Source organism: Equus quagga, chromosome 6, assembly GCF_021613505.1.
Source record: "Equus quagga isolate Etosha38 chromosome 6, UCLA_HA_Equagga_1.0, whole genome shotgun sequence".
Lineage (NCBI taxonomy): Eukaryota > Metazoa > Chordata > Mammalia > Perissodactyla > Equidae > Equus > Equus quagga.
In genome coordinates this window covers 13,916,652-13,935,684 of record NC_060272.1, presented here as the reverse complement: position 1 = coordinate 13,935,684, position 19,033 = coordinate 13,916,652, and the positions used below count along the sequence as shown (strand labels likewise).

Genomic DNA, 19,033 nt, shown 5'->3' with positions numbered 1-19,033 from the left:
GCCAAGGTGGTCCTCCAGGCTCTGGTTCCCACTGTTCTTGAGACCCCCATCCTTCCTGGAGATGTGCAATAATCTTCCCTTTTAGCTTAAACTATTTCGATCTGGGTTTGTATTATCAGTTGAATTATGTCCACCCCAAATTTGTATGTTGAAGCCCTAGGTCCCAGGACCTCAGAATGTGACCTCAACTGGAAATAGTGTCATTGTAGATGTAATTAGTTAAGATAAGGTCACTAATCCAATATGACTGGTATCCTTATAACAGAAGGAAATTCAGATACAGACATATATATAGAGAGAAGCCCACGTGAACATGAAGACAGACATCTACGAGCCAAGGAGAAAGGCCTGGAACAGACCCTTCCCTGGCAGCCCTCAGAAGGAACCAACCTTGCCAATACCTTGATCTCAGATTTCTAGTCTCCAGAACTGTGAGATAATAAATTTTTGTTGTTTGTAGAACACCCAATTTGTAGAACTTTGTTATGGCTGCCCATAGAAAATGAATACAGTTTATAACAAACAAGCAAGCATTCTGACCACCACAAGTGCCCTTTACTGGACGATGAGGGCTAAATCAATTCAGTCTTCTCTCTCATGGAGTTAGAAGGACAAGACTCAATGAGTTGGTTGATCAATAGCAGCAGGAGTGCTGGGGGTGGAGACACTGATGATTGAGTATCCACAGGAACAGGGCCCTAACCTAGGGGACAACAGACTCAACTTGTGTGTCTTCTGAGCTGCTATCAGATGATTTGCATGCTGCTTTGATTCCCTTTGAAGCCTGCCATCATTGATATTGAGGCATTTTCCCCTCACCTTAATTGTGTATTCCCTATTACCTAAGCTATCTTGAAAGTGCCCCTCTTCCTTGCAACCCAAAAGATAGTGATTCTGCAAAAAGAACAATACTTCTTTTATTTTGCTGAGGAAGATTCACCCTCAGTTAACATCCACCGCCAAGCTTCCTCTTTTTGTATGTGAGCCACCACCACAGCATGGCCACTGATAGACGAGTGGTGTAGATCTGTGCCCAGGCACCAAGTCCGTGCCCAGGAACTGAACCTGGGCCGCTGAAGCACAGCACGCCAAACTTAACCACTAGGCCACCGGGGCTAGCCCAGTACTACTTTTTAATTGAAATTTTCATTGAAATAGTGATAGATTCATATGCAGTTGTAAGAAATAATACAGAGGGATTCTGTGTACACAGTTTCAGTGGTAACGTTGCAAAACTAGAGTATAATATCACCAACAGGATATTGGCATAGATACAATCCACTTACCTTATTCAGATTTCCCGCTTTACTTGTGCTCGTGTGTGTGTGTGTGTGTGTGTGTTTAGTTCTATACAATTTTATCACCTGTATGTGTTCATGAATCCACCACCATCGTCAAGATACTCAACAGTAACAGATACTCTTGGTAAAGTTTTTCAGCAGTAAAGATACAAATAAAAACAATTTTCTGACAAAGCCTAGTTTAACCCAGAACCCAGTAAAATAGAGAAGCTATTTCACAAGTGGCCCATTTTTGCTTCCTGAACTTCTCTCATAAAATTATCACACTATTTTATAATTGTTCATTTAATTGTATGTAATCCCTGCTAAATTCTATTCTCCACAGGAGCAAGAACTTTGTCTGGCTTGGTCACTATTGTATCCCAAATTCCCAGAGACAGCCACTTTCAACTTTTCTAAATATTTCTTCTGGTATTTATGTCCAAATTTCTAAACAATATGTTTGTAATAAATAAATTTTTCTTCTAGTGAGATGATATCTGTTGACTCCTATTATGATCAATGAGTATTTATCTTCCTTATATCATTACAAACACACACTTCATAATCCTCTCAAAATAACAGTTTTACATTGCTGAAATTAGTATATGGACTTGACTTTATTACAATGTAAGTACTCCCTCCTGTTGAGACACATGGAGCACCGTAATAGATTCCTCTCCTGCATGACCGTTGATTGTCCTAGAGTTGATAATTATTTTTCTATTTGCTTCATTTTCTATGTATCTATATTAATTTTTCTTCCAAACCCTAGATGTCATACACATAGAAATCAGTTTCTTTTCTGCTTCTTTTAAAATTCCTTTGTCCTCTTGATCCAATCTGGACTGACAGACTCCCTATGCTTACTGCGTTATGCTTACCGTTGTTGTTATTGTTCTGAGGATTCTTTTCCTCTCTTTTCTGCATCACATGTCCTATTTCTGTATCTTTTTCTTTCTTTGCTTACTCCCTCACTTTAGTAAAGGACATGCTCTGTAGCTTCTCAAGAAAAGTTGCACAGGAGGTAAAATTTTGAAGACTTGTATGTCTTTATTTTATTTTCATACTCGATAGTTTAGCTGGGAATGGAATTCTAAAGAGGTATACAGGCCACCTCTGCTTCCTCATCCTCCATTTGTTTCCAAACAGCCAACAATTCCAACCAAACTTACTTTCCCAGGGATTGTAAATCATCCAAACCAATGATCAATTCCTGGCTCTCACTCCCCTCCAAATCTTGAAATTCTCACTTTCCCTGACTTCCAAAACTCTGCCCTGTCCTGGTTTGCTATTGCTCCAGCTATTCCTGTTCAGTCCTCTTCACATTTTATCCATGTACCCCTTTGATTTCAGCTCTCTTCAAAGTCATGGGCTTCTTTATCATTGTACTAAGCCCCTTAGAGATAAAAGCCATTAGTAACAAAGGCTGCAAATCAGAGGGACTTAAAAACATAGAAGGGCTTTTCTCTCTCTTATAAATGGAGTCCAATGGTGACACATCTGGTGCTTGATATGGCCACTCCAAGTGTCATCAGGGACCCAAGCTTTTGTCTTTCTGCAGTCACAAAATGTCTGCTAGAGCTCCAGTCATCACGTCTGCTTTTCAGGAAGAAGATAAGAGGAACAAAGTAAAGGGAGGGAAAAAGTGTACCTACAGTTTTCTGCCCACCTTCTTTCATTGAAAGCTCCTTTCAGTCCCACCCAGCTTTGGGATTTACATAAAATTTTAGTCACATGGCCACACCTACCTTAGGAAATAAAGTATTTTAGCTAGACATGGTGTCACTTGAATACATTAGTGTCTTTTACTAAGGAAAAGACATAGAATGGCTATTTGCCAGACAAGTAGCAGTCTCTGCCATGACTTTGATAGTTCACACCCTTGGTTTGACTGCCTGGCCCAGCTGTGCCCCTTCTTTTGATAACAGCACCTTAGTTTTCCTTTCTCCCATTGCCTGAAGTCTTGGTGGGACTCTCAATCAAGATGCCCCTATATTCTCCTGGCCAAGCAGTGAGCACATGACCTAAGATAGGCCAATCACATTCTCACTTCCTGGAATTTGACTCTGAGTAGAGTGTGGATAAGACTGGAAATGATGGAAAGTGATTCATGCCCTTGGCAATGCCCTGTAGAGATTCTCCATTAGATCCCTGAAGTAGCTCTGATTACTATAAGTGTTTTTTCTTTTAATTCTTTGAGCTACCTCCGTCTTTCTAATAAATTCCCCTTTTCCTCCCTAAGTTAATCAGAGTCTGTTTCTGTCATTTGCAATGAAAGCATCCTACTTGCTGTCTCTCTGCCTCTCACATCTCTGCTCTCAGGGCCTCTGCACTGCACAGCTCCAGAAGGCCCCACACATATAGCATTCTATTGAGTTGTGAATGATGCCCTTGGCATTGTGCAAGCCATGACCCTATTGTGCCAGTCTGTTCTACACACTACGGGCAGAGTTAGTTTTCTAAAGAATGCATATCAATGTGTCGCTTCCTTCCTTGAAAACCTTCAGCAGCTCTCCATTACAATGAATGATAAAATCCAAACTGACTTCAAGACACTTCATAATGGGGCTGCCATGAGTTTTCTTAGCATTACCATCCACTACATGCCCCTCCCTTTCACATCATCTTGCACCCAAGGCTGGACCTATTAGACAAGCCATATTTCAATACATCCTGCATTCTTCAGGTTCCATGCCTGTTCTAGTATGGGAATCTTTTCCCTTTTTTCTCCCAGTACCTCACCAGTCAGCATTCTCACCACTGTCGAAGACCTCACTGACATGCTACTGTCATTGACTTCCTAGGTCTCCCTAGTCAGAATGTACCACTTCATCTTCCACCGGCCAGTTACACGCTGTTTATCACCTGAGTATTGCACTTCCCACTGCTTATCTCTCACAACAGTCTTAATCAAAAGTTTCTTTCCTCCATTTTTATCATGAGCCCCCAGAGAACATGACTGTACTATCTGCTTGGTGACCCCCATAGCTTCCTGACAGAGCACCTCATTCAATTCGTGTTTTCCAGTCAACAGAATGGAACCTTAAAATTGGTCAGGAAGAAGTTCACAGAGCTGGAGAGAGTCAATTTGGGGAATCCCAGGAAATAAATTTTTCTGAGCTGGCTTTGTCCTCTTATGTTGCCCACCATATAAGGCTCTGTCTTAAGTTCTGTCACCTACAGCTCCAGGGGAGGCTCTGGGTCCCTGTTCAGCTTTATGAGGCCAATACATAGCAAGAAAATCTTAAGCTTCAGGTAAATTTCCTTCACTTTGTTACTAAAGAGAACCATGCAAAGAACCTGAAAGAATGCATGAATTAAATGAATAAATGCCTTATGGAAGAAAATTTTCTCTAAAAATAAATGTTTTTCGGGGCTGGCCCCTTGGCCGAGTGGTTAAGTTCGCGCGCTCTGCTGCAGGTGGCCCAGTGTTTCGTTGGTTCGACTCCTGGGCGCGGACATGGCACTGCTCATCAGACCACGCTGAGGCAGCGTCCCACATGCCACAGCTAGAAGGACCCACAACGAAGAGTGTACAACTATGTACTGGGGGGCTTTGGGGAGAAAAAGGAAAAAAATGAAGTCTTTAAAAAAAAATAATAAATAAATGTTTTTCATCAAATGTAAAATGACCCACCACCATTCTAGAACTCTATTTTCTGAGGGACACTGAGTATATATGTAATTTTAGCAATGTCTCGGACAATAATATTTTAAATTTTAATAAAGGGCAAAATGCAATTATGTATATAAAAAAGGGTCACATTAATTATTCTATTGCTTTTTTCTTATTAAAACATGTCAGACTGTACCCAGAAAAGAAAAGAAGAACTTAAGGGCATCATCAAATCTAATTTTCCTACTTGGAAATTCTGAATACTTAAAAGTGGGATATATTTAGTAACTCTGGTATTTTATTTGAGTGACTTGTTCCCTCCCTGGTAGGATACTCGTCCCTGTTACTTCTATGAACATCTATTGCTTTTAGCCTAATTTGGTGACTCATTTTCCTGCACTGAATCACTGACTGATTTCCTAATAAAAGGTCATTGTATCTGTTTTGGTCCCTTTGAAACATTCTCATTCTTGATTCTCTTGAAAAAGAATTCCTTAATAATGGAAAGAAGGAAGGAGGAAAGAAGAAGGAAGAAGGAAGGAAAGAAAAGAGAGAAGAAACAAGGGAGAGAGGAAAAAAAAAGAAGTCTCCTGCTGCCTTGCCCCCGTGAGCCGTCACTGAAGCAGGTTCAGAAGCAAGTTTCTCAAGAAAACTCAACAGTGACTCAACTCTTCAGCTTTTTCTTAAGATAAACTCTAACTCAGTCTCCTCTTTTCTGTGGGAGTTATTCATTTCACATATAATACCTCTTAGGATCTTCCTCTAAGCAGACCTCAAGCTGTTCTTATTAGGCTGAGCCTCTGAAAACTTCTCTGCTCCCAGATCTACCGGGTCTAAATTTCTGGTCCCGGTGATCTTGTTTCTTCTCCTACTCAAGCTGTATCCTCTGTGCCCCGCAGTCACACTCCTTCTGGTCCTAGCCCAATTTTCAAGCCCTCTAAAACACTCGCGCAGATAATTTTGTCACAACCTCCTCTCAGCTCCTGCCTTCCTTCGCACTTCTTTATGGAATTGGTAGCGCTGAATTATCTTCATTCTTTCGTCTGCCTTCCTCACTAAACAGTGAGCTCCTCAGGAAGAGAAGCTGTTGAAACCCTCCCCTCAGTGGAGAATCGGGGAGAACCTGACGATGCCTTTTCTTCTCACTCTCTGCCCAGTAAAATGCTGCCACCTTCCTCTCAAGCTGACACACAGATTCAGTGAGGTTCCTTCTCAAAGGGCCTCATGTGGTCTCTCATGGTCCTTTACATGAAATCTAGACACTCGTATGGTTGTGAATGGTTCTGGAACTATCCTCCCTACCCCTTGTCCCCAGCTTGCTTTCCTGTCTCTGTAAACTGTCCACCACATGCTCCTTCCAGATCTCATCTCCTTTCTTCTGTCAGCGGTCACTCTTTGTTTGTGGATCTTCTTCCCTTTCACATTCACTCAGCAGCAAGAACAGAAATAATCCAACCTGAGGACTGTTTGAGTATTACCAGACCATCAAATCCTATTGTATCATTTCTCCAAGCTTCTTTCCCCAACTCTGAAACTATCTTCCCTATTCAGGGCTATTCAAATCCCAATTCCTTCTTTAGGTGCTGTGGACTCTTCCAGATTTCCATAGTTAAGAATGGAAGACCTTCATTCCTCTCAAACTCATCTGTTCTTAACTCCTTCAGAACACCTGCTATTATAAAATGACAAAATGGAGAATTTATCCATCTTTCTTCCCCCAAAAAAGATCCTAAGACTTATATTATTTTAAATTAATTTTAAATTACACAGATAATATAAGATGTAAAAACTTCAATAGTTATAGACAAATTTAAAGTCCCCCACTTCTAGTCTTCACCATTGTCACCAGGCTGGTGTGTACCCTTCCAGCATTTTCTATGCATGTACATATAGGTTTGGGTAGCAGTGGAAATATATAGAATTTTTGGTTTATTTTGAGTTGCAGAACTATTAATGGGAGTCAAGGCCAAAGCCCTAAGAAATTGTAACACGCCTGTCCTAGCCTTCTGTAATATCCTTACCCTGTGTGGTGTAGGTCTCAAGGCAGCCAATTGCTCATTGTCAAACTGTCAAACTGAAGCATAATGTGTGATAATAGCGGTGGACTTTGAGAAACAACTTGGCATATAGGATGCCTGCGGCCTCACAGGAATAGATAAGGCCATGGCAGGAATAGATAAGGGAGGCTGGCATCACCCAGGGAATGGCTAGAAGTGTTGTTTGCCCTGGTCCAGAGGGGTCTGCTTCTCAGTGCCGGATCTGCTGTCAGGCTCTCAGGCTTCGGTCATGGATGCAGCGCATAATGACTGAGGCCAAAGACACTTGGCTTAAGTTCTTCTCTCCAGATTTTTGGATAAAACCATTTAAAAATTTCACCTAGCATAACTTTGGTTACTTTTGTAAAGCAAAATCAAATAAGCCAAGTGCTATTGGAACTCTTGGCAGCTTCCTAATGCTTAATACTTGGTGAGAATTTGGATCCGTTTCTAAGACAAACTAGAATTGCTGAGAAAAGGAAGTGAACACTTAGTCTATGATTGCATCATTACCCCTACATTTTTCCATTTCATAAGGCATTCTGGCTGCATACCACGAAGTGGAAGTTATTGGTTAATGGACGCTAATGGGAAACCTAATGGTGCATCAGAAGGCCAGGACACTTTGTGCCACAGCCCACGGCGAAGCACAAGATTTATGGAGGGATGATTGCCCTGCCAGCCCTTTCATAAATAAAAGAAACATCTTATCCGAAAGATATTTTGCAATAATTCAGTGAAGCTGCTTTGCCCCGAAAAGACTGAACTGATAAGAAATCATGGCAGGCACCACACAAGTTTTCCTAAAACAAGATCTATTTACATATATATACATAAAGAAAACCTATCTACATAAAATGTCTTTACAAATGAAGCATATGTTCACTATTTTAAGAAAATGGAAATACTACGTAATCAAGAGGGAGGAAATCGCCTATATTTGACTGCATAGAAATAACGTACTGTAAGTATACTCATGTGTATCATTCCATTCTTTTTTCTATTTATCCATTTTTTTCAATTTTTAAACACTTCTATGAGTTTTAATACACATATAGATTCGCATTACCCCCATCAAAATCAGGATACACAAGGGGCTGGCCCCGTGGCCGAGTGGTTAAGTTTGTGCGCTCTGCTGCAGGTGGCCCAGTGTTTTGTTGGTTCGAATCCTGGGCGCAGACGTGGCACTGCTCATCAAGCCACGCTGAGGCGGTGTCCCACATGCCACAACTAGAAGGACCTACAACGAAGAATATATAGCTATGTACCAGGGGGCTTTGGGGAGAAAAAAAAAAGGAAAAAAAAAATCAGGATACACAACAGTTCTATCAACCCCCAAAATTCCTCTTGTTACCCCTGTGTAATCATACCTTTCCACACTCTAGTGCCTGGCACAAGCAAACACTTTTCTGTCACTATAGCTTTGGGCTTCTAAAAATGTCGTATAAATGGAATCATAGAGTTTGCAACCTTTTGAGACTGGCTTCTTTCACTCATTGTGTATGAGATTCGTCCAAGATATTGTGTGTATCATTTGCTCATTATTTTTTATTGCTGACTAGTATTCCATTGTATGAATGTACCACAGTTTGTTTATGCATTTATGGGTTGAAAGACATTTGGCTTGTTTCATAATTCTGGCAATTATGAACAGTGCTGCTATAAATACTTGTGCACAGATTTTTGTGTGACCATATAAGTTTTTGTTTCTCTAGCTTTTGAATACCTAGAAGTGGGATTACTGGGTCATATGGGAAGTATTTGTTTACTCTGTAAGAAACTGTTAAATTGTTTTCCAGAGTGGCTGTACCATTTTACATTCCCAAAGCAATAGATGAGTGTTCCAGATGCCCTACATCCTTCTCAGCACTTCATATTGTCAGTATATTTAATTTTAGCTATTCTAAAAGGTGTGTAGTGGTAACTTGTATGGTTTACTTTGCATTTTCCTACTGGCTAATGATGTTGAACATCCATACTTATTTGCTGTCCATATATCCCTTTTGGTAAAGTGTCTGTTCAAGTCTTTCACCATTACTTAATTGGGTTGTTTGCCTTCTTACTGTTGAGTTTTGAGAGTCCTTTATATTTGGAACGAAGTTCTTTGTCAGCTAAGTGATTTACAAACATTTTCTCCTGGTCTGTAGTTTGTCTTTTCATTCTCTTAACAGTGTGTATACATTTTTAAAAAATTAAACTGAAATCAGAATGCGCATGCTATTTTACAATACACATTTTTCATTTAGCGATGTATCTTAAACATCCTTCCACGTTATTAGTTCTTCACTACATAATTTTAATGGTTGCAGAGTATTCCATTGCATTCCATTTCAGAGAACATGACCATCAGACAAGGCTATTCTGTGACCATGATCAAGACAAAACCCAACCCCTCTGTAATTATGTACCGTAATTTATTCAATAAACTCCTCTGTTGAACATTTTAGTTGTTTTCTCGTTTTTACTGTTAAAAACATTACACTGGTGAACATACTTAGAACTAAATCTTTTCACACATTCCAAATATTTCCCTAGGACATATCCTGAGAAGTAAAATTATTCTTTCACATTACGTACATTTTCAAGGCTTTCAAAATATGTATATAATGTGATATAGTCCCATTTGTTCATTTTTTCTTTTGTTTCCTTTGCTTAGTGAGACATGGTATTCAAAAAGATACTGCTAAGACCGATGTCGAAGAGTACACTGCCTGTGTTCTATTCTAGAAGTTTTATGGTTTTGGGTCTTACATTCAAGTCTTTAGTCCACTTTGAGTTAATTTTTGTGTATGGTGTAAGATAATGGTCTACTTTCATTCTTTTGCATGTGGCTGCCCAGTTTTCCCAACACCATTTATTAAAGAGACTTTTCTTTCTTGGCTCCCTTGTCAAAAATTAGCTGTCCCTAGATATGTGGATTTATTTCTGGGCTCTAGATTCTGTTTCATTTATCTGTGTGTCTGTTTTTGTGCCAGGACCACCCTGTTTTGATTACATTAAACTAAAAAGCTTCTGCACAGCACAGGAAACTATCAACAAAACAAAAAGACAACCTAACAATTGGGAGAGGATATTTGCACATCATATATCTGATACAGGGTTAATATCCAAAATGTATAAAGAACTCATACAACTCAACAACAGAAAAACAAACAACCCAATTAAAAAAATGGGCAAAGGATCCGAACAGACATTTTTCCAAAGAAGATATACAGATGGCCAACAGGCACATGAAAAGATGTTCAACATCACTAATTATTAGGGAAATGTAAATCAAAACTATAGTGAGATATCACCTCACACTTACCTGTCAGAATGGCTATAATTAACAGACAAGAAATAACAAGTGTTGGAGAGGTTGTGGAGAAAAGGGAACTCTCATACACTGCTGGTGGGAATGCAAACTGGTGCAGCCGCTATGGAAAACAGTACAGAGATTCCTCAAAAAATTAAGCATAGAGCTACCATACAATCCAGCTATTCCACTTCTGGGTATTTATCCAAGAAACACAAAAACACAAATGCAAAAAGATATTTGCACTCCTATGTTCATTGCAGTATTATTCATGACAGCCAAGACTTGGAAACAATCTAAGTGCCCCTCAATGGACGAATGGATAAAAAAGATGTGGTATATTTACGCAATGGAATACTATTCAGCCATAAAAAAGATGAAATCTTGCCATCCGTGACAACATGGATGGACCTTGAAGGTATGATGCTAACCAAAATAAGTCAGATGGAGAATAAGTCATATGATTTCACTTATAAATGGAAGATAAAAACAACAACAAACAAACACATAGATACAAAGATTAGATTAGTGATTAGCAGACAGGAACAGGGGAGGGAGAAGGGCAAAAGGGGTAAAAGGGGACATGTGTATGGTGACAGACGGTAATTAGTCTTTGGGTGGTGAACATGATGTAGTCTACACAGAAATCAACGTATAATCATGTGCACTTGAAATTTACATAATGTTATAAACCAATGTTACTTCAATAAAAAATTTTTTAAAATACGGGCCAGCCCAGTTGCTTAGTGGTTAGGTTTGCGAGCTCTGCTTTGGCGGCCCACGGTTCACAGGTTCGAATCCCAAGCACAGACCTAGCACTGCTCGTCAAACCACCCTGTGGTGGCATCCCACGTAAAATAGAGGAAGATTGGCACAGAAGTTAGCTCAAGGCCAATCTTCCTCACAAGAAAAAAATACATAAAAATAAAACAATAAAACGAAAAAATACATAATATCAAATGGTCCTCCAGAGAGGTTATTTAACTCCCATCATCAGACTACGAAATAATTCAGGCCCTATTATTGCTTTTGACCTTTGCTTCCTTGCTAGATTAAAAACAGTTTCTTATTGATTTTTTAAAAATATCTCATTCTTTCATTACAAGTAAGGCTGACAATTTAATTGCTTTTTGCCATTTGTATATCTTTTTGTGTGCGTGAATTGTCTCTTCATGTCCTTTATGCATTTTTATATAGGGGCAGCTCATCTTTTTCTACAATAAGTATTTATTTTATTGCAAATGTTTTCCCCCAGAGTTTTATTTCAACGTACCTTAATTGTGCTGGCCCCTTTAGAGTCCTTGTTCAAATCCTTGTAAACCAAGGATCCACCAGTGTTAGGGTTGTCAGATTTAGCAAATAAAAAAAATAAACAACAGATAATTTTTTAATGTTTATGCCCCAAGTAGACATGGGACACACTTATACTAAAAAATTATTCATTGTTTACCTGAAATGTAAAGGTAACTGGGTATCCTATATCTTATCTGGCAACCCTACCTAGGAGTCACACCTGCAGTGGAGTATGGTTGAATTGGGTGTTAGGTTCTAAAATCAGCACATTTGGCAAAAATTGTCTAAGGCCAAAAGTACCCTTAAACGTCCTTTAAGTAGCTTTCCAAGTTCAGTATGCATGGCGTTCTGCCTTCTACCCTATATGGTAATTCTTATGTTCAGTAAAGTTAGGAACCTCTTGGGAATAGAAGGAAAGAACCTGGGCAGATGCCCGGCCATTCAAACCATTTCACTCTTGTGTCAATAGCTATGAGGAAGGAAAAGATGAGGAAGGAAAAGATGAGGAAGTCAGTGTTCCCATTCACCTGCAGGCTTTTTCTATCAGTTTTCTAAAATGTTTAAACAAGTATTTATTGGTAGTTGCTTGGGTTCAACAAGTACAGTAGCAAAGTTCATCTCAAGTAGGTATTATGTTCTAAAGTAGCACTCAAGAAAACATGACTGCGTTGTCACTTCACCAAATTATTTTTATACAGTTACCCTTCAGTCCACGCTCCCCAACTCCTTCAGTCAAAATTTTATTTTCAAAAAACATTCTACCCCAAAATTATTCAAATATTTTTCTTCTGGAGGAACTTGTGTATTTTGGCTCATTTGGCAGTTACTTAAGAGTAATCGTGGTGATGGGCCTCATATCACTTGTTGTGCAATCGTGTCCTTTGTTTCTTTTTATGGATGCTTTCCTATAAACTTTGCCCAACATTTATTTTAGTGAATTATACCTAGCAACACGCAGAAGTTTCAAATCAATCATTAGCCAGAAGTACAAAGCAAAATGTATACAACGATGTATTTATTTCTCTCAAACACAATTCAAGAATGACTTCAAATCTCATTTATTTCTAGCATATTCAAAACATTCTCCTGAAATAAAAAATTTGTAATCCTTAGAAAATTTTTTTTAATAGGATTTGGCCTGTAGTTAAAGACTGTCATATTGTCTGTATTCTCTTCGATATATTTATATCTATATCTATAATACACATATAGTACATATTCAACATACTCATATAATACTTGTATAAAAATGTTCACAGATTGTCATTTTACATATTATATTGCTTTTGTTGGTTAATACTATTTAAATACACCGACATTCTCTTTGCATGCTAATTTCCAAATCCAACATGATATAAAAGAGTCACATGGTTCTAGCCATATTGCTATGGTCTCAGGAAAATTTTGTTCACTTTTAAAGAGGTTGGCAGGTCAAGGAGCAACTCAAACATTTACAAATAAGTATATATACACATATACATAAGTATATATGTACACAAATATACATATATATACACACAAACATATGTATACATATATTTAAAGTTTTTATCACGGAAAATTTAAAATGCAGAAAATCAGAGAGAACGGTATAATCAACCTCCTGTACCCAATACCCAACTTCAATTATTATCATCTTTTTCACAGTAATGATATGTATTTTAATGAACAAACTTTTTAAAGTATAACACACATACAGAAAAGTGCACCAATCATTAGTGTACAGCTCTGTCAGGTGCGGACGTACACACCTCGCAGCACGCCATGATGTGTCAGGCGTCCCACATATAAAGTAGAGGAAGATGGGCACAGATGTTAGCTCAGTGCCAGTCTTCCTCAGCAAAAAGAGGAGGATTGGCAGCAGATGTTAGCTCAGCGCTAATCTTCCACAACACAAAAAAGTTGGTTGGTGGGCATAAATTCAGAAGGAGTAGAATTAGCTATATGATTAGAATACATCCCTCTACATCACAGAGATACACCACCAACAACCCTGCAGATGTGGAGTCTTTTGGCAAGGCCATTGTCTTCCCTAAGTGACACTTCCGTGTTTGCCTCTGTAGCTTTCATATGTCTAGGTTCTGCTGGCTGAAAAATCTCTCTTCCGGTTGCAACTCACACTTGAGTTTATGAACGAAGTCGTCTTGTTCTGGGAACCATTCTTTTGTCATAAAACTGAAGATTACTCATACCTTGGCTCTGAACTACCATGAGTTGCCTTTACAGCCTATTCTTCAGGACCAGTTTTATTTCCAAACTGTAGTATTTCAATTAGGAGGGAAAGGGACTGTGGATGACTCATTTTTTGTCCCTTGGACTATCACAATTTTATATCACAAATCAAAGGACAATGAGGTGATTTTTTTTTAAAGATTGGTACCTGAGCTAACATCTGTTGCCAATCTTTTTTCCCCTCTTCTCTGGAAAGCCCCCCAGTACACAGCTGTATGCTCTAGCTGTAGGTCCTTCTAGCTCTGCTATGTGGCATGGTCTCAGCATAGCTTGAGGAACGGAGCTAGGTCCACCCCCAGCATCCGAACTGGTGAAACCCCGGGCCAGCCAAGCTGAGGATGGGAACCTAACCACGCCGCCTGGCCGGTGGAGGTGATTTTTATCTTCCAGAAAATCTTGAAAGCCCATTCATTTACAGGCACACAATTAGCAGAGTATAGCTGTCCTTCCTGCAACCTGATACACAAATGGGGTTGCCAGACAAAATACATGCCTGTCCCATTGAATATCTGAGCCATGCCTATATTAAAAAATTATGTCTGCAATTAAAATTTAACTGGGCATCCTGTACTTTTACCTGCGAGAAAATACATAGTAGCCGTCGGAAACGCAGAAAAACAAGCTCTAAAATTACTTTGGCGGAGAAGAGTGGAAGAAAAAACGCGGATTTAAGGACCTTAAATCGGAGCCGGCAAACGCTATCTGTAGCAGAGGAAACGAGAAAATCGTGTCCCTCAAATATTACAGCCGAGTCAGAAGTATCAGCACTTCGAAAAAGGGAACGTCACAGGAAGGGTGAGAACGGAAGGAAAACTTCACTTCTTTCTAGTTTGGAGCTGGAATCCTCAGAGTCTTTCTGCATGACAGCGACGATACAGAACAACGCCACAAGCTAGGGACTCCATTTTGTGGCCTGGGCGAGGGGCGGGGCGATCCCTCTACGCCACGCCCCGGGTACTGCGCAGACACCGGCGCCAGGTAACCAAGGGAACTCCGGGAGAGGCCGGATCCGGAAGTAAGGGGTCCGCTCCGCCCCGCAGCCGAGCCCCGCCCCTGGCCCTTCCCACCTGGCCAGGCCGCGCGCGATGACGTGTCTGCAGTCTGGACGCGGAAGCCGGGAACTAGTCGCTCAGATAGGAGCTGACGAGGCGCGGTCGGCCTGCCCTGCGCATGCGCCATTCGCGCACGGGTCGGCTCGAATTGCGTCTCCACTCCGGAGATCATTTTCGTTGCGGAAGACTCCACTTTTCCGGGTTTTGCTGATGCTGAACCCGGGACTGAGGAGGGGGCGGGGTTTAGCTAGAAGAAAGTTGGGGACCCCTTGGGGCCCCCAGATCGTAGGGGCTGGGTCTCGATGACTAGCCGTGTACCTGTGGGCAATCACTCTTTCTTTCCTCTGTCAAGGGAGGACGTTAAACGCGACCAGGAAATCTCAGGTTTATTTCAGCGCTGAAAGTCTGAGATTCTGAATTCAGATCTAGAATTTCTGTGGTCTGGCCAGTACCAGTCCTGTAGTGCTTTCTGGTTACTTGCCCTGTCTCCTTTATGTGCCACACGCTGCTCTAAGCTCTGGGGATGTAGTGATGTAGGATGTAGAGACAAGGGTCTTACTCCCATGCAGTTTACATATAAACGAGGAGTGAGACAGTAAACAACCACGTTAATTCCAGGTAGTGGTAAATAGTATGGGGTGCCGGGGGTTAAGCAGAGTGGTATTGAGGGATTTAAAGATTTTATAAGGTCGCTCTTGGCAAGAGTGGAAGTTGAGAGGCTATTGCAGTAAGTCCAGTGGAACTAAGATTTTGATTTGGTCTGGGGCGTAGCTGTGGACATGGAAAGTGTTGAAAAGATTTAGTTTAGTTCAGCGGCTCAGGGAGCAGAACTTGTAGAAGGACTGTATTTGGGAGTGAGGGAAGGAGAAATTCATTTTCCAGGTTTGGGGCCTGAGAGGCAGGGAGATAGCAGTGCCATTTTCCTGAGATGGGGAAAACTAGGGAAGGGAAAAAACAGGTTGGGGTGGGGGCAGCGAGATAATGAAGGTAAAGTATTTACTGGCCGGGGGTAAATAGAAGGTAGTGAACAAAAATGTTAAGTTTTCTTCCCTTTTCCTTTCTAAATGGAGAGAACATCCGCTTCCTCTTATTATATTGTAAATCTCCATGACTTCAAGTACAGAATATTATAAATTCTTTTCCTTTGTTTAGAGGTTCAAATATGTTAATTGATTTGCTCGAGGGGCAGAGGGTTCCAGGAGAGTGACATTGCCACTGCGCAGGCCCTTGCTAGATTGGCTTTTGTTATAAAAATGCCTGCCATTCTTCTGTGCCAAGCAATGTGCTCAGCGCTTAACGTGCATTTTCCCCCTTTTAGTCTTCACAACAACCTTAAGAAGATGGACGTTCTTTTCTCTCTGCCTCCCAGTTCTCTCGACTACGAGACTTGATTAACCTGTTCAAGGTCACATCACTAGACAGTAGTGTTTCAAAGCTGGAGCTCCTAGTCTATGTAAACTACCTTTGCAAACAAGAATTTTATCTTTCATTACTCTGGTTACCCTAGAGTATAGAACAGTGGTTCTTAACCTTTTTTGTAGGGTCATAGATCCCTTTGAAAATTTAATGAACATTATAAACTTTCCAGGGGGGAAACGTGCAAACACCCACGAGAATTTGGACAGGATTGCACGGGGCTCCACACTCACCTGAATTGCCCATTTGGCAAATTTGCTCATTCTTGAATTTTGAGCTGGAGGTACTGTCGGGTTATGATACCTTGCTATATAGTCTAAGTTGATGCGCTCTTCCTAAATATTCGATTGAACTCTAAAACTCAACTGAATTGACTTTACGTCACCAAAAGCAGTTTTCTCCTTGAAAAATACTCTGAAAATGCACCCCGCACACACAAATACCTATGTGCACACACACACACGGACATTACTTCAATAGGAAACGTGACAGAAACTTGCTGGAGGATAATCATACCAGATTTCTATTTCGCTAGAACTACTTTCCTCCTTGAGCTCTCAGGTGTGCCCATGTCTTCCTTTGCAAAGAAACGTCAACACTACCTTCTATTCGTCTACTCCCATTTCTCTCCCCACCTCATTTCCACTCACCCTTAAAGAAGTCCTATTTATTCTGTGCAATTACTGTACCACTCAAGAATGCGTTACCGCATCCAGTGCTCGGAACCTGTCTGTGCAAGCACCTCTGAGTAGCTGTCTATTTGAGGATACATGGCTAGTTCCTCCCCATTTGTTAACTTAGGGGGCTCCCAACCAGGTGTCTCTCAAACTTCTCCCTCCAGCCACCAACCCCGCCTCCATCAGCAAGTACTTTTGGAGCACCAGCTCTGTAATAGCGGTTGGCGTGCCGCGGGCAGTATGGTGAGGAAACCGCAAGCTGTTGATGGGAAACTGAGACCAAGCCACAAGCCAGGGGCGCCGGGCAAGCGGGACGCTCACAACGCCCCAACGGAGCTCTACATCGGAATTTGGGGCAGGAACGTGAGCGCCTAACTGCCCTCCCAGCAACCACCCTGCCGGCCGGCAGAAAACCTGGAAAGTGGATTGCCTCCGCCCACCGCTCCCGGAAACTCCTCCGGGCGCTGGCGGCCCCTCTCACTGAGCATGTGCAGGCGGCGTTGCGCATGCTCTGTCGAGGTCCGGTTCGGTTTCTGTTGCGGAACCCGCGGTGTCTCCTAGCGCAACCGGAACTATCCGTCGTGGGGCCGGCCTCCCTCAGTTCGGGCGGCCTCGTTGCGGTCTTCGAGCCTCCCCGTCCCTCCTTCCCTCTTCATCCCCTCGGCTCGTTGGCCCTTTCCCCGAAACAGCCGTCATGAGCACGAGGCTGCCGGCGTCGTCTCCACCTTGGTGGCCGCGGCTGTTGCTGCTGTCGCTGCTCCTGTTGGGGGCGGCCCCAGGCCCGCGTCGGGGCGCCGCTTTCTACCTACCTGGCCTGGCGCCCGTCAACTTCTGCGACGAAGAAAAAAAGAGCGATGAGTGCAAGGTGGGGGAGGCCTGGCGGACCCCCGGGTGCGCTGTTGGAAGGGGAAGCCTCCGCGTGCCCGGGGAGCTGGGGTCCGAGGAGAAAGGGGCGTAGCAGTGGGTGGGGTCGAGTGTCCCTAGAAGCGCTTGGGGTTGGCCGGGCGGCCCTGCAACGGCCTTTGTAGGGGGGGAGATTCTTGAGGACTCAGTGGGCCTCAGGCTCACCTCTCGTCTGGCCAGGCAGGTAGCCCGAGCGATTGTATGCAGTTTTCCTGGAACGGGGACCCCATGTATGCATGGCGCTCCCGGGGAGGCGGATGCTTGCAGGGCGGCGAGCGTTCCACGAGTGCGGGTTCGCTCTCAGCCCTGTGTCACGTACTCGGAGGAAGTGGACGACTAGGTCTTCCAGTAGCTTTTGATTTTATTGCTGCTTCTTTTTATTCCACTTTTCTGGAACTCCTGGTTAGTTATGAGAGCTTGTTCTCTCCAGGACTTTGATATTTTAACTCCATGGTTAGCAGTTGGCTTCCTTATTTGTAGAATGTAATACCCAGAACCACGTAACCTGTGCTAATAAAGAGTCGCTTAATGGTTCAGACAGTTAATTTCTATCTTTTAAATGTGAAAAAGAATTTTAATGTATAAGAAATATGTAAGATTTCACTCTTTAGTTTCTCTGAGGTTGTTTTAAACACTTAAAAGGAGCAGGTGACGAGAGAAGCTGGCGTTTTCTTCCCAGGGCGAGTCTTCAAAACTTTGATCTCTTATGACCTTCACACTCAAGGTTTTCACTTTGCTGGTAAAAGAGACATAGGTTATTCGGTATAGGGCATGACAGTATACATACACAATTATTTTAAGTTGGTAAAACTTACCATTTGGGGCATGACGATCTCTTTGAAACTATTAATAATTTTAACAATTTAAATAATCGCTCAGTAGACTTTTACAATCTATTAATAGATTATATACTGTTTGATTTTTTTTTAAGGCTGGTGTTTATTTTATTACTGCTAGCTTTACTGTAGCTGTGAATTTTGAGCTTATTTTAGGGCATTAAAGAAGCTATTAAATTTTTCATAGCATTTTACAGTTTCTGTTTAAAAACTTGGGTCTCTAGAAATGTCTAAGGAACTTTAAGGTTTACCCAAGTCAGCAGTTAGCACTTGAAACTGTAACTCTCATACCCTGCAGTGCCAGAAGCTTTCACTCTGTGGGTTCTGACTGAAAGAATATAGTGCTTTCGAGTGGAAGGGAGAGCTAGTCACAAGCACACTGGTTTTTCCATTA

At 41.6% G+C, this 19,033-nt stretch overlaps 1 protein-coding gene across 1 annotated transcript in view; it reads left to right on the top strand.

Annotated features, from left to right (window-relative positions):
* Positions 1-17,429: 17,429 nt before the first annotated feature.
* The window catches only part of TM9SF2 (transmembrane 9 superfamily member 2), a 55,428-nt gene continuing 53,824 nt past the window's right edge, over positions 17,430-19,033 (top strand). Inside the window, exon 1 of the mRNA XM_046664539.1 lies at positions 17,430-17,765. Within this exon, the coding sequence (XP_046520495.1) occupies positions 17,595-17,765 (171 nt within the window). The 5' untranslated portion in view covers positions 17,430-17,594. The remainder of the gene's footprint in view (positions 17,766-19,033) is intronic.